General features: G+C 40.2%; 1 protein-coding gene across 4 annotated transcripts in view; it reads left to right on the plus strand.

The window, feature by feature from the left end:
* The first annotated feature begins 324 nt into the window (after positions 1 to 324).
* Positions 325 to 15,006, plus strand: part of COBLL1 (cordon-bleu WH2 repeat protein like 1) — a 166,673-nt gene continuing 151,991 nt past the window's right edge. The window contains exons 1-2 of one of the 4 annotated variants that reach the window (XM_061436517.1): positions 325 to 571; positions 1,259 to 1,373. In XM_061436517.1, coding sequence (XP_061292501.1) covers positions 562 to 571; positions 1,259 to 1,373 — 125 coding nt within the window. In that variant the 5' untranslated portion in view covers positions 325 to 561. The other 3 variants (XM_061436521.1, XM_061436539.1, XM_061436529.1) reach the window with 3 other exon arrangements.

Below are 15,006 nucleotides of genomic sequence, written 5' to 3' on the forward strand. Positions count from 1 at the left end.
ATGTCACAGCTGTTAAAAGCTTAAAAATTAAAAAAAGAAGGGAAAAAAATGCCTCTGAAGACAGGACAAGCTTAAACCTGCCACCAATTAGAAAGATCACAGTGTCACAGGTATGCTTTTAACAGGATAGTAACCTCAGAGGTCAAGTTGGGGGGAGGGGAAGAAAGCGCCCTGGACAGAGGTCAGCGCAGGGAGGGCAAGCTGCAGGCCCCAGCCTGAGGGTTTCTCCCGGTACTTCCGCAGCGCCCAGGTCCTCCGCTCCGGTCCTCGCAAGGGGGTACGCTCCTTTCCTCCCCACCTGTCCGGCTGGGCTTCCCGAAGCGATGCCCTAGCGGTGGGAGTGAGAACACGCCGCGCGGGAGCCTCCTTTCGGTTCGGCTCCCCGAGCTGGACCCCGAAACCCCAGGGGAAGGAAACTACTATTCAGTGCTCTCCCATCCCCGCCCCGTTCCTCTCTCCGGCTCGCTGCCTGTCTCGCTTTGATGCCGCCGAGCCCCATCGCCACTTCTGGGCGGCCGTCAAGCGGAGGCGGCTGCGAGCTCCCGGGCTCCAGGGACGGAGATGGGGCAGGGTGAGTGAGCCGGCCCGGCGAGAAGCTCCGCACCGCCCCGCACCCGCCCACGGGCAGAAGAGGCGCTGTCTGGCCCGCCCGCGCGGGGCAGAGTCTGGGAGAGGCTTGCCGCTCTCTTCCTCCCAGTCCCGGCTGGCAGCCGAACGCGAGAGCGCCGGCCGAGGGAGGGAAGAGTGGGAGAGGAAGCCGCGGGAGAGAACAGGGAGCCACTGTGTCCTTTTGAAAAGAAAGTAGGAACCCTGGGTGGGAAAAAACAAAGGCGCCCTCCCAACTTTTCTTCGTGGAAAGTTTTCCCAGGGCGTTTTGTTTGTGCGAACTCGGCCGGCGGAGCCCGGGATCGCGCTGCCGGCGTGGCGGCTGTGCCTATGCGCCTCGCCCCGCTCCTCCTCCTTCCAGCCTGGGCAGCTCCGCTCCCTCCCCGAGAGGCGCCAAATGGCTACCCGGTAACCTCGCGGGGCGGGGGCTGCAGCGCCGCCTCCTGCCGCCACCGCTCCGGGCGGCCGCTAGACCAGGCGGCGGCGCTGCCCGCGGGCGGGGAGCCGGGCCCGCAGGTGGAAGCGCACCCTGGAGGCGGGCGGGCGGGTCCCGGGCTGGGGGCGGCTCGGGCGGGCTCTTGTGCGGCCAGCCCCGCTTGGGCCTCGGGTAAACGTGCGTCCCGCCCTGACCCGCCGGCCTCTCCCACTCCAGCAGTGACGCGCCGCCTCGAAGCCAGAGCCCGCGCAGCGCCCCGCAAGGCGATGGACGGCCGAGCCCCGCGCGTGCAGGACGCTCCGGCGGCGCTCCCGCCGGCCGCACCCGCAGGGTAAGCTTCGAGCGCCGCGCCGCTGCTCACCCGGGAGGTCGAGAGCTGCCGGGCCTTCATCCGTCACCTGGCTGGCAGCTCGCCGCCCCGTCGGCGGCCGAATTCACCAGCCGCGGGACACGCGGCCGACGGGGCTGCTTCCTCCCGGCCTCTTCGGAGGCCGCCCCAGGGTGGGGGCTCGGTAGCTTTTGATTGCTTTCCTACCCGGGCTGCTCTGAGTTGCTAAAGGGCAGCTGAATGCCAAGAATTGGGTAAGGACTCCGGGAGCAAAACTGGTAACAAAGGGCTCCTTGTTGGAGCTCTGGGAGACCGGCGGACGGTACCTGTAAGTGAGCTCCTGAGAGAGGGAAAAAAGTTTCCTTGGCCGAGGGCTGAGGCTCAGCAGGTGAGCCGTGTCAAGGTGACTGTAAGGAAGAGGTTTTCTGCGAGCGGGTGGAGGGCGACAGGACGGTGTGCCAGCTGTCAGCCCGCAATGACAGTTCCGGGACCCGGCCGGGTGCGCGCCTCTGATTGGGGGTATGTGTGTGCCTGTGGCCAATTGCCAGTGCCAAAGTCTAGCGCAGAGTCAGACCGCAGACAGGGTACATTTCTTTGTACCCTCACATGTTTAGGAGAGATTGGAATAGAAGGGGCTGTCACATGGTGAGTTAATATTCAGTGGAGCACGTCTTCCTGCCAGATATGCTAATAATCACCTTGCTAAGCGTTTGGGTAAACAGTAATGAGAACAGGTAGTTCTGCAAGAGGTGGGGAGAACCTGAGAATAACCTTCGTCTTGGTAAACAGTGAAGGCTTAACATGGGCGCTAGTTGAACTTCTGAAGTGGGAAATCCCTTTGGGAAAGTGTAACATTTTCCTTCAAATGTTCCCCCAATTCAGTTTCTTTTCCGATAGTTAATCGGAACACAGCAGTGCTCTCAAGAGACCATGAACATTCAGAAAAGAATCGGGAAGGAAAAGTCTGTTTTATAGCTAATGAATGAGAGTTGTACAGTTTTCTTGATTTGAGAGTAGAAAAATCATTTTTACCCCGGAACATGACACACGTTTCCTTAGAAGCAAGTCACAGCATGTTTATTCATCAGAGACCATTCGAACATTGGCAGTTGTCTAGAGGAAACATGGAAGAGTCTCAAAGCAGCATGACTAATATAAAAGATATTTAGTATAATGCTTACGTAGAGGAAACATGCAGTGTATGAATTAATTCTTTTTCTTCCAATTAGTTATCTTCTCCCCTCTGCAAACAGCTGTATTTCTGTTGACTTCCGTTCCTATTCTTTACCCAGTTTTTTCATTATTTAGATATGATCATATATATTATCACATTAGGATGTATGGGGAAAGAAGTACCTTGGCAGGAAGATATTAATCATAAAAGCATGAACGTCTAAAGGCAGCTGCGGGAATACTGAAATGTATTCAGGTTACCTCAAAATAAAATAGTATTAAATTGGTGAATTTGAAAGTGGATTAGATTAAGGTACTATTTGGGCTTCCTCCATGGCTCAGTGGTAAAGAATCTGCCTGCAATGTAGGAGACAGGAGTGGAGGGTTGGATCCCTGACTGGGGAAGCTCCCCTGGATGAGGAAATGGCAACTCCCTCCAATATTCTTGCCTGGAAAATCCCAGGGACAGAGGAGCTTGACGGGCTACAGTCCATAGGGTTGCAGAGAGTCTGACATTACTGAGCACACATATAGATACTATTAAAAAAAAAAAAAAAAAAGAAAGAACCCAGCATATGCATGTACACAAAATAACACTAGTATACTTTTATGGGTGTTCAGAAGTCAAATAATTCTGTGAGTAAAATAGGCGAGGTCAGATGCCTCTGACAAAGGAAATGAGAAGAGCTTTCTAATGATAAACACTACTGTAGTAGGACACTTCAGATTTTACTTTTGAGGATTTAAAGGTTAAACTGAAATTCTGTGCTACAAAAGAATGTATAAAATTGCTTTATCTAACTTCTCAAATATGAAGAAAATACATTTTAGAAAATTTGTCCTGCCCTCTCCAAATTTAAAAAGAGATAAGTTGAAAAATGCTTCAACATCTAAAATAGCATCCCCTCCCCCATATCATTTTACTCTGTATTATTTGGAGACGTTAACAATATTTGAAAGGTATAAATGTTAACCAAAAAAATTACTTCTCTGCTTTCACTTGTCTATCTTGTCCCTGGGTGTATTCCAAGTGCCTGTTATATAGTATTTGTTGAATATTCATTATTCAATATTACTTTTGTTCTTTTTTCTCAAAACCCCAGTACATTAAAAAGGTTTTAATTCTGAGGGAAAAAAAGGAATTATCAAAGAGATGGACAATTCTTTGGGAAGTGGTAGGGCCAATCTATATGTTATAATAAAATGTTAGGTTTGGAAAGTACATTCTTTACTAATCATGATTCATGACTCCAATAACTTATGAGGCCTAGCTTAGTCCTTATTCTTGAATATTGCTGCTCTAAAGGATGCTTCTGTATGTACTTTTCCAAGTTTTAGATCCTTGTAACACGTCATTTTAAAGAAATTTAATGCAACTCCTTATTTTACAAATGAGAATCTGAAGCACAGAGACAGTGATTTTCGAAGGCCTAGAGCAAATTAATGGCAAAACCTGAAGAAAAACCCAGGGTGTTAGTCGCCTAGTTCATTGCATTAATTGCTTTTAATCTTTTTCAGATCACAATATGATAACATATCAGCTGGATACATTATCTTTAGAGCTACTAGTGCTGGTGATTTTACTTGCCAAAGTAGATAGATATTTTTAACTCTTTGAAATTTAAATGTCAAAAGTTGACCTTGCTTTGAGGGACCTTATTGGTGTTTTGATTCTGAAACAAATTTTCAGGCATGGTACATTTGCATATTTCTTTATCATCTTGCAGCATTGGAACTATGGAACTAATTGAAGGCATAGTAAAAAAAAAAACTAAGAAGAAATGATTTAGCAGCTGCTTCCTTTAGTTTTTATTTGGAGGCTTTGGTTCGAAAGTTTTACTTTTGATTGTTTAAACAGGTCTTGTTAGCTAACATGTATTGACTACTTAGAAGCTGAATGCCTTAGCAAAGGTTTCAACATAATCACCTGGGTATCTTTAAAATAGGTACACATGCTCTCACACTTCTACCTATCCTAATTTTAAGTGGTCTAGGAGGGGAGGAGGACATGGGGAATTTTAAAATACTGCTAGGTGATTCTAATATGCATCCAGATCTGAGAATCACTGATTAAGCAGGTATCACCAGCTGAGATAGAGATGAAGCCATAAATGGAATGGAGGCTGCTATTAATCATTTTTAGCGAACTCAAGACCCTAGAGTTCAGCTTTCTTTTTACCTTTTGAAAGATTCCATTTAGATGCTCTATAGTATTGTTTAATTTTTATTTTACTTTTTTACTCTTTGAGGAAGTATATTAACTCCATTTTATGATTTTGGAACTGGGGCTCAGATAACTTAATTAACATACGCAAGGCTATACAATGCTAAGATATGCAAGAGTAATAAAAACAAGGTCTGATCCCCAAAACTATGCTCTTCATCCCTAGGCCTGTTACCCAGGATGTTTGCTACCCTGGATGATACTGAATGGATTATTTAAAGTGGCCTTATGCATACGTTGTCTTGATTCTTCTTAAAATTATGTTTGTAGTATCTTTAAAAAAAACAAAATCCTACAAAATTGAATGCATATGAAAAAAACCCAAAGCCTACCATTTAAAAGGAACTTAAATTTTTGGTTTATATCTTGAAAGTCATATTTCACATTTTCATGTGTTTGGGATGATTTATCTCATAGTAAACTGGCACCTTTCTTTTTGTCAGATGACAGATATGTCATAGCTGTACTTATTTTTGCTCTTAGGCAGCAATTAAATTTATTATAGCATAGTTTCAAATGTAGGATTTTTGACCAAATAAGAAAAATAAAAGTGTTTATTAAGACACTGCTAGACATTTTCTTCAAAGTCTATAATTTTCTCTGAATGTATTAGAGGGTAATTTAATACTGTTATCACTTAACCTAATTATTGAAATGCCAGTTGTATTTATATAGTAGATTTCAAGCTTCATGTTATTGAGACAACTGCTCTAATGCAATTAATTAGTCAAAACTTGTGAGCCCTTATTTTATATAAAATGCATTTTTCTGGGCACGGGGAGACTGGCTCCTGATCTAAAGAGTTTTACAAAAAAACTATTTGTAACTATGCAGGAAAAAAAAGAAAGTGCTGTTAGTGTAGAAGTGGTACTTTGATATTAACTTTAAAAGCATATGCTTAGGATTTAAAATATAATGTCATGGTTCATTGGTCAGCAAACTTTGTTCAGAAGGTTGAAATGGGCCCTCTATCTGTTTGTATTATGTTTTCCTCCTTTTTTTTTTTATTGTGGTGTAGTATACACAAAATTTACCATCTTAACCATTTGTAAGTGTACAGTTCAGTATTGGGTACACTCATATTGTTGTGCAACTGTTATCACCGTCTGTCTCCAGAACTCTCTTCATCTTGCATAATAGAAACTCTGTACCCTTTGAACACTAACTCCCCATTTCTCTCCTCCCCACCACTCCTGACATCTGCTCTTCCGCTTTCTATCTGCATGATTTTGGACTACTCTGATTACCTCGCATCAGTGGAATCAGTCTTTTGTCTTTTTGTGACTGACTTAGTTCACTTATTATAGTATCCTCAAGATTCATCTATGTTGTATCGTATATCAGAATTTCCTTCCTTTTTGAGACTGAATAGCAATTTACTTTTATGCATTTATTTATCGATGGACACGGGTTGCTCCCCATGTTTTAGCTACTGTGTAGCTGTTAGGAACACGAGTGTTTAGCTATCTCTTTGGGACCCTGCTTTCAGTTCTTCTGAAGCAGAATTACTAGATCTTATGGTCATCCTGGGCTTCCCAGGTGGCGCTAGTGGTAAAGAACCCTGCTGCCAATGCAGGAGACAAAAGTGACGCAGATTCGATCTCTGGATTGGGAAGATCCCCTGGAGTAGAAAATGGCAACCCACTCCAGTATTCTTGCCTGGAGAATCACATGGACAGAGGAGCCTGGTGGGCTACTGTCTATTGGTTCTCAAAGAGCCAGACACGATTGAAGCGACTTAACACAGCACACACAGCATGGTCATCCTATTTTTAATTTTTTCAAGGACAGCTTTACTGTTTTCTGTAGCAGCTATACCATTTTGCATTTCCCAGAACAGAGCACAAGGCTTTTGGTTTTTCTACATCCTTGCCAACACTTGTTATTTTATTTTTTTGAAAGCAACCATTCTGTTACGTGTGAGATGGTATCTCGTTGTAGTTTTGATTTGCTTTTCTCTAATGATATTGAGCATCATATCACATGCTTATTGGCCATTTGTATATCTTCTCTTGAGAAATGTCTATTAAAGCTTTTGCCTGTGTTTCATTTGGTTTGCTTCTTTTGGCTGTTGAGTTTCAGGAATTCTCCTCATAGTCCAGATGGTAATCCCTTATCCTCTACCTGTCTTTGTAAGGCTTTATTGGCACATGCCCATACCCACTCATTTGCATATCATTTATGGCTGCTTTCATATTATAGCTAAGTAGTCCGGGCAGAGATATTATGATCTGTAAGCTAAAAATATTAGCCTTCTGTCCATGTACAGTAAAAGTTTGCTGATCCCATGGGCCAACTTATGAAATTGGTAAATGAAGTAGTGGTGATTCCAAATTTATTTACTTGGGAGGGAGGCATGTAAGTATTGAACTTATAAATTAGAACAAAATGATATTTGTTTGCATAAAGCAAGATAATTCTTCTAGTAAGCATTTATATTCAGTGGTGATCAGTGGTTGTGTTTCTTTTTTTTTTTTTTTTTAGTGGTTGTGTTTCCTCCTGCCCCTGCCAACTGAAAACTTAGGCTTGGCCTGTTGGCAAGCAATGTGGAAATTATAACATTGATGTGATATCAGAATATATTTTAAAGAAAAGTTCTACACTTCTGGAGATTCTGTCATGAAAAATGACTGATGTATGATAGAGGTGTTTAGAAACAAACGTGCCTAGGAGAAGCTTGACCAAAGGTATACTTAATTCCTATCTAGTTTTTTTCAGCCTATACCTATTTTCAGTTAAGCAAACTGTCTTTATAATAGTGTTTCATATCCTGCAGCTTTTAGTGCTCTAACATTAGAGTGACAGTTATTAGAAGACCTTTTTTTTTTTTAATGACTTTGCTAAATTTTTTCCCATCTGTTACAGTAAAAACAAACTAAAAGTATGGGAGAAAGAAGTTTCCCATGGCTATTTATAAAGGGCCAAATGTCTTCAGTTTTGATACAAACTTCATATCTGAGGAATGAATCCCTTGGAAAAGATTCTCAAAGACTGACTAGTCTTTAGAAAAATGCTAGAGTGAGCTTGTTTCCCCCACCCCATACTTTAAGTTCACACTGCTGCTTATAAACTTAAATAAGTTGAAACTATTTATTGACTTTGGACATTAAAAGAAAAAAGAAAAAAACCTGTGGAAGGGAGTCCCTGGTAGTCTAGTGGTTAGGATTCAAAACTTACACTGCAGAGGCTTGAGTTCAATCCCTGATCCTGTGTGCCACACCATACAGTCAAAATACAAAAAAAAATAATTAAAAACAATCTCACTTCAGATGAGCATGTATACTTAGGAGTGGAATTGCTAAGTCAGAAGAGTATGCATGTATATTCATCTTTTATAGACAATCATTTTTCCAAAGTGATTCCACCAATTTATACTTCCCATCAGCAACATGTGAAAGTTCTAGTCGTTCCACAGTTTTGCTAAGAATTAGTAATGGTCAGTCTTTTCCACTTTAGTTTTTCTGTCAAGTATGTAAAAATACTGCATTCTATAATATCTCAATAAAGCTGGGGGGGGGGGATGGAAAAAAAGTGCTGTGGAGTTGAACTGTGGAGTAGTTTGACCAAGAAATGCTTTAAATGGGATACTCATCTCATCATCACAACAGCAAAGAATGCAGACAGGAGAAACAGTTTAAGTTCAACTCGTAGAAAGCCAAAAACTAAGAATTATTTGCAACTTTTACTGTATTTTAAATAGCTACACATCTTTACAAAGGTTACAATTTCCAAGTTTCACAGGGAACAAATGAAGATATTTAGGTATCCTATATGGGGCAGTATCGTGATGTGCCTTTTCACTCTGTGTAGCTCAGACTGATAGCTCAGACAGAGGCAGGCTTAACTGAGTCATTTTCTTAACCTCTACTCTCTAGGAAAAAAAAAAAAAATGGGTAGCCTCATTATGGCTTTCAGGTATGTGGTTGTGACATGGTGAGGATGGAGGTGCTAGGTGAGCAGGGAGAAGAATGATGTCTGAATTCCTGTTCTTTCCTGTAGGTACTCATGTACCCTTCCTATTGAATGCCCTCCTCCACTGAAAGCAGAGCTTTAGAGACAATGTAAATAAATAATTACTTTTTGAAAAAGAGTATGGGTTAATAGGACAGGGGTTTTTCTTGGTTGCCTCAGGCTTGGAGAAAGTTGCTTTGGATGGAATTAAAAGTGAAAATGCCATCCATATTGGATGGGATTTGATTTTTTAAAAATAGCTCAGTTGGTAAAGAATCTGCCTGCAATGCAGGAGACCCTGGTTAGATTCCTGGGTTGGGAAGATCCGCTGGAGAAGGAATAGACTACCCACTCCAGTATTCTTGGGCTTCCCTTGTGGCTCAGCTGGTAAAGAATCCACCTGCAATGTGGGAGACCTGGGTTCGATCCCTGGGTTGCAAAGATTCCCCTGGAGAAGGGAAAGGCTACCCACTCCAGTATTCTGGTCTGGAGAATTCCATGGACTGTATAGTCCATGGGGTCATAAAGAGTTGAATACGACTGAGCGAGTTTCACTTTCAAAATGGTTCAGAGTTGAGCCTCTGCAGTGGGATCAGAAAAGAACCTGAGATACAACACTTTGGGTTCAAAATGTGGATCTGCTTTTAAAATAATGATTTTGATTTTCTCATGTAGGGTGTAACTTGATTTTAAATAGGGTTGAATACCAAGGGAATCACAATATGTTTTTTAAATAATAATATCAGTGGAAAAATGCATTGTTTCTCAATGTAATTAATTTGAGAGATTAAAACTACTTTGTATATGTTTTGGTGTATTTTTTAAAATTACACCATTTTACTTTGTAGCGATGCAATTGATGCTTCTATACTTAACACCAATATTTATTTGTAAGGAAATAGAGTTAAGATGCTCAAATCTAGGTGGGCCATTTATCACCTGTCCTTGACTTTCGTCTCTGTAACCTGTACACCTGCTATTACAAGCACATTCACACATGCTATTGTGTCTGGGGAAATGGAAGTGAAGAAGTATTAGAATACCCCCAAGGGGAACAGCCAGAGTTGTAACAGCTGCTATAGTCATGTATATCAGTTCAGTTGCCCTGGGAAAGCAGGAAATTGAGTTGCTAAATCCGAAAATGGCTACCACTTTGCCTTTCCCACGTCTGATGGATGTGCTGTAGTTTCTAGATCAATTGAGTTCACAGTGGTCAAGATAAATATAAAGCCATTGAATTGCTTTGCTTCTTTGCGCTCACGTGGTTGCATGTTACACACAAAGTGGAAGTGGCCAAGAGAGGAGCAGTCTCCTCCTCATTTTTGTCAGGTATCCCAGCTCCAGGACAGTCAGGAAATAGACAGGGTCCCTGTCTTACAGGACAGCCTCTGTGTCTTGAGGTCTGAGCAGCTCTCATTATTCTCGGGTGTGCGTGGTTCTGTTTGTTACTGGCTGCAGGACTACTGAGTAACGTGTCCTACCTCCCTCTCTCTTGTTTCTACATAAGGTGCTCATTCCCGGAAAGCAGTTAGATGCTTTACCTTAAAACAGAATTTTTTTGCTGTGTTTCAAAAGAGCAAAGCTGAAAGTGGCAAAGAATGTTGGCAGGTGGAGAGAAACTACTTTTTACACATTTGTCTTTTGATACCAGGCTACCAGTCATCTTTCTTCACTTTTCTCTTTCTCTAAAACAGGAGAAGTTTGACTCTATTACCAGTGAACTTTCCCCCACCTCAGAAGAGTTAGGTGTGACTTCATCTGAAAAAAAAAAAAAAATTTAATTTAACACTAGATCTGAAAAGGGAAATAATACTGATTTTTCCCCCTTATGTATGATTAGGACAAATTTTGTATCTAGAACTTATTCCAACCTATAGTTTAGTTTATCATACATTTTTGATATACAGTCTGATCTGAAAGGAGCAGTGTCCAAGAGTAGTTCATATAGTCTGTTCATCTGTTGTGATCCTGTATGTATGTGGAAATACATAGGAAATTCACTCTTAGACAATGCTAAGAAAACATAGTCCTGAAGTTTGTGCTGGTAACTTTGTGAAGCCTAGGAATGTGTTTTCAGCTAATTTAGTAGTTATAAGTGATATAGCCTAGAATGAATGCATTTAGAGGCATTTTTAGAGTTTCCTAATTAAATTTAGGATTATATGTGTGTGTGTGTGTGTGTGTGTTGTACACCAAATATTTTGACTTTTATTTTTGTGTGACTCACAGTTATTTAGGACACTAAGCAGATTATTCAAGCTCAACTTAGTGGCAATTCTGAAAGTTATCTGAAGGTGTTGAATGAATATTTGCTGTAATTTTTGTATTCTCCCAGGTATTAAGCATAACACAAGTTGAAGTTGGTAGTGTAGAATATTTGGATGTCCTGGATTTGGGGAATTCACATTTTCTTTATATCACTGTAAAATCTAGGCAAAGTAAAGAGATCAAATTTCTGGAACTCCCCAGAAAATTGTAATGGTTTGGACACAAAAGCATCCCAGGTGCCATTGATGTTAAAGGACCAACCAAAGGAGCATCCAGAAATGACGGGCCGTACTGAAGGCACATTCAGTATAGAAGGCAGGGAGTTGTACAGCGGTAGCTGTTTTTATCATCGACATCTTTACCACTTACCAGTCCTCACAGGGGATATCATAAAATTTCCTGTCAAGAAACAATTTTTAAAAATTCTGGCACTTAGCTATTTTGCTTTACTAGTTAAAGGCATTTCAGAATGCTGTGCTCTCAAACCCAGTCAAAGCCTTTGTTCATTGTGATGAGTGTGCATCCTGGCCTGTGATCTGTGTGACTGGTGAGGGTGTGTCTCAGGGCTGAACTTTGCACAGTTTATCTCTGTGGCCCCTGGAGTATTTCCTCAGGATGATACTCACCAGTGCAACCCTGAGTCAGGGACTCTTGTGAAGGTGGATGGAGAATATGCAAGAAAAGGAGAGGAGCCTTTAGGAGTTGAGAATGGAGGCTTTTTTCTTCCTTGAAACCTGGAAACCCAGTTTAAAATTAACACTGCTAACAAGAAACAGTTTTCACTGATGTATGTATTTAAAATTCTAAAACTGGGGACTTCCCTGGAGGTTTAGTGGTGGGACTTCATGCTTCTCCTACAGTGGGTGTGGGTTTGATCCCTGGTTGGGGAGCTAAGATTCTGCATGCCCTGCAGCACAACTAAAAAGGAAAACAAGTCTAAAATTGGCTATGTCAGTGCAGAAACAATGTTCAAAGTATTTATTTTTAAAATAAAGTGGGAAAAATGGTAATATCTGTAATTTGATTTTTTATATTTAAATACATTAAGTGTATTTCAGTTGTATATTGAGCCCTTAAGTGATCTGCTTATGTTTTTACACTTTTGTTTCATGAAAAGTGAAATTTCATGGTTTGTGAAGGGGAGAATTTTCTTGACATTTTTCCTTCTTTGGTTAGCCAAATAGATGCATGCTGAGTTAAGTGGAAATGTACAGTTTTATTTGGGGAGGTAGGTGAAGAAAGGAACAGGAAAATAGGCAAAATATATTCAGTGATGGAAAAATGAAGAGCAGAACAGTCTCTGATGGCAGAAGAGGCAGTGGTGCAAAATTGCTAGACTACGCAGGCGCTAAACTAGCAGATTGAGGCTTGTAGTCTTTAATCTCTTACATTCAGTTGGTAACTCTGGTACTATTAATTTGTGAAACACTTCTGTGATCTTAGGTTATTAGAAAGCATTTTCTGCCCCAAAATGTATATATAACATCTTCAAAAATACCCTGTATGTTTTGTGGGAGGAGAGATTCCATGAATGTTAATTAGTAGCTATGCCAATGACAGTTATTCTCTACAGTGTTATTTATAGGTCACATCACTTTATTACTTATTTTTCTAATAGGCAATATATTCAATGGCACAGAATTCAAAAGAGAAAAATGATGAAACAGTGAGAGATTCTCCCTATACGCTGTTCACCCAGGCTTTCTCCCTAGAGGCAATCATGTTATGGTTCTTACAAACCCTTGTGGGATACTCTACACAAGTGCCGTCCAATGGGAATATAATGTGAGCCACAAATACAATTTTAAATCTAGGAGCTAGATTTAAAAACTAAATTTAAATGATATATTGCATGATGTAGTGGTTAACATGTTTCTAGTTCTACAGAACAGTAAAGTTGTCTTTAATAGAAAAAAATATTTGACATTGTTAGATTTGAAATATAGATAAACTATGCAAAATTTGAATTTTAGTTTCTTAGTCACATCAGTCACCTCTCTAGTGCTGAAAAGCCCTATGTGGCTGGTGTGTACTCCATTGGACAGAGCATCTCCTTACACTCAGGAGGAAATGGGTGTGTGTATGCATATTGTTTCTTACCCTTTTATATTCTATTTTATTACATAAAGGGCTCTATTGTTTTCTCCATAACTGCATGTTATGTCTTTGTAGGGATGACTATAATTTATACAACCAGTCCCTTAATGATGGATACTTGAATTTAGTTCTCCCTCTCCTGCTCTTTTACTGTTATTAAGTGGTTATTAAGTTTTAATAAGCATCCTTTAATCAGGGTACAATTTCCTGTACTAATATCCTTTCCTGGTATGTTTGATTAAATTAACTAGATTGTGAAACCCTAAAAAGCGGAAACCGTATTCTTTTTTTTTTTAATTTTTCATTTTCAGTGAATTTCTACATATGTGAACTTGTAATCACAAACCAGATCAAAATATAGAATATTTCTAGAAGCCTAGAGTCAGTCCTTTGTCTTGCTCTCTCCTCATTACTCTGACTTCCAGCACAATAGGTTAGTTTTGCTTATTTGTAAACTTCATATAAATGGAATCAAATAATTCTTTTGTGTCTGGCTTAGCATTATGTCTGTTAGATTCATCTACATACTTTTGTTGGCAGTAATTCATTTTTTTCATTGCTGTGTAATATTCCATCATGTAAGTATATATTTTTATTGTTATATTTATAGACATTTGGACCTTTTCTGTGAACAATTTTGTACCAGTCTTTTCATTGGCATAAAGATTTGCTTTGGCTAAATAACTTGGAATTAACCTCATCTCTCTCTCTCCACATACATGCATGTGTGTGCACGTGCACACACACGATTCTTAATTCCATGTGGTTCTTAACACATGCTAGATGATCACTAAATGATTAAAGATACATTACTAACTAGTCATGTACTGTGAGGTTAGTTGAATCTTACTAAAAATATTGAACAATAGTTCCTTATAGACACTATTATTCTTATATGAGATATAACACATTTCTTTTCTCTTGTTCCCCTTTTTTAAACCTTATTTTAAAAACTGAGGTATAGTTAATTTACAATGTTACATTAGTTTCAGGTGTACAACTTAGTGATTTCGATTTTTAAAGGTTCGAGTACTGGGGTGGGGTGCCATTGCCTTCTCCTATATTCCATTTATAGTTATTACAAAATACTGGCTATATTCTCTGTTATACAACGTATCCCTGTAGCTTATTTATTTTACATTTAGTAAAATACTAAGTGTATTATTTTATACTTTGTACCTTTTAATTGCCTACCCCTATCTTGTCCCTTCTCTTCATTTTCTGCACTGGTAATTACTGTTTGTCTTCTATATTTGTGAGTCTGTTTCTTTTTTTTGTTATAGGGACTAATTTGTTCTATTTTTTAGATTTCACATGTTAGTGATATCATTCAGCGTTTGTCTTTGTCTGACTTCACTAAGCCTAATAGCCTGAAGTCCATCCATGTTGTGCAAATAGCAAACTTTCGTTCTTATAAAGTTTACAACTGAGTAATATTCCATTGTGTGTGTGTGTGTGTGTGTGTATGCCACATCTTTATCCATTCATCTGTTCATGCACACTTGGGTTGCTTTCATATCTTAGCAACTGTATATAATGCTGCTATAAACATTGGGGTGCATATATCTTTTCAAGTTAATGCTTTCCTTTTCTTTGGATATATACCCAAGAGTGAAATTGATGGATCATATGGTAATCCTGTATTTAGTTTTTTGAGGAACCTCCATACTGTTTTACATAGTGGCTGTACCAGTTTATATTACCACCAACAGGGTACAAGGGGCCCCTTTTCTCTACATCCTCACAAACATTTGTTATTTATGGGCTTTTTGATGCCAGCCATTCTGGCAGGTGATATCTTATTGTGGCTTTGATTTCCATTTCTCTGATTAATGATGTTGAGCATCTTTTCTTACGCCTGTTGGCCATCTGTGTATCATTTTTGGAAAAATGTCTGTTCAGGTCTCCTGCCCATTTAACTGT

The sequence above is a fragment of the Bos javanicus genome, chromosome 2 (genome assembly GCF_032452875.1).
Source record: "Bos javanicus breed banteng chromosome 2, ARS-OSU_banteng_1.0, whole genome shotgun sequence".
NCBI lineage: Eukaryota > Metazoa > Chordata > Mammalia > Artiodactyla > Bovidae > Bos > Bos javanicus.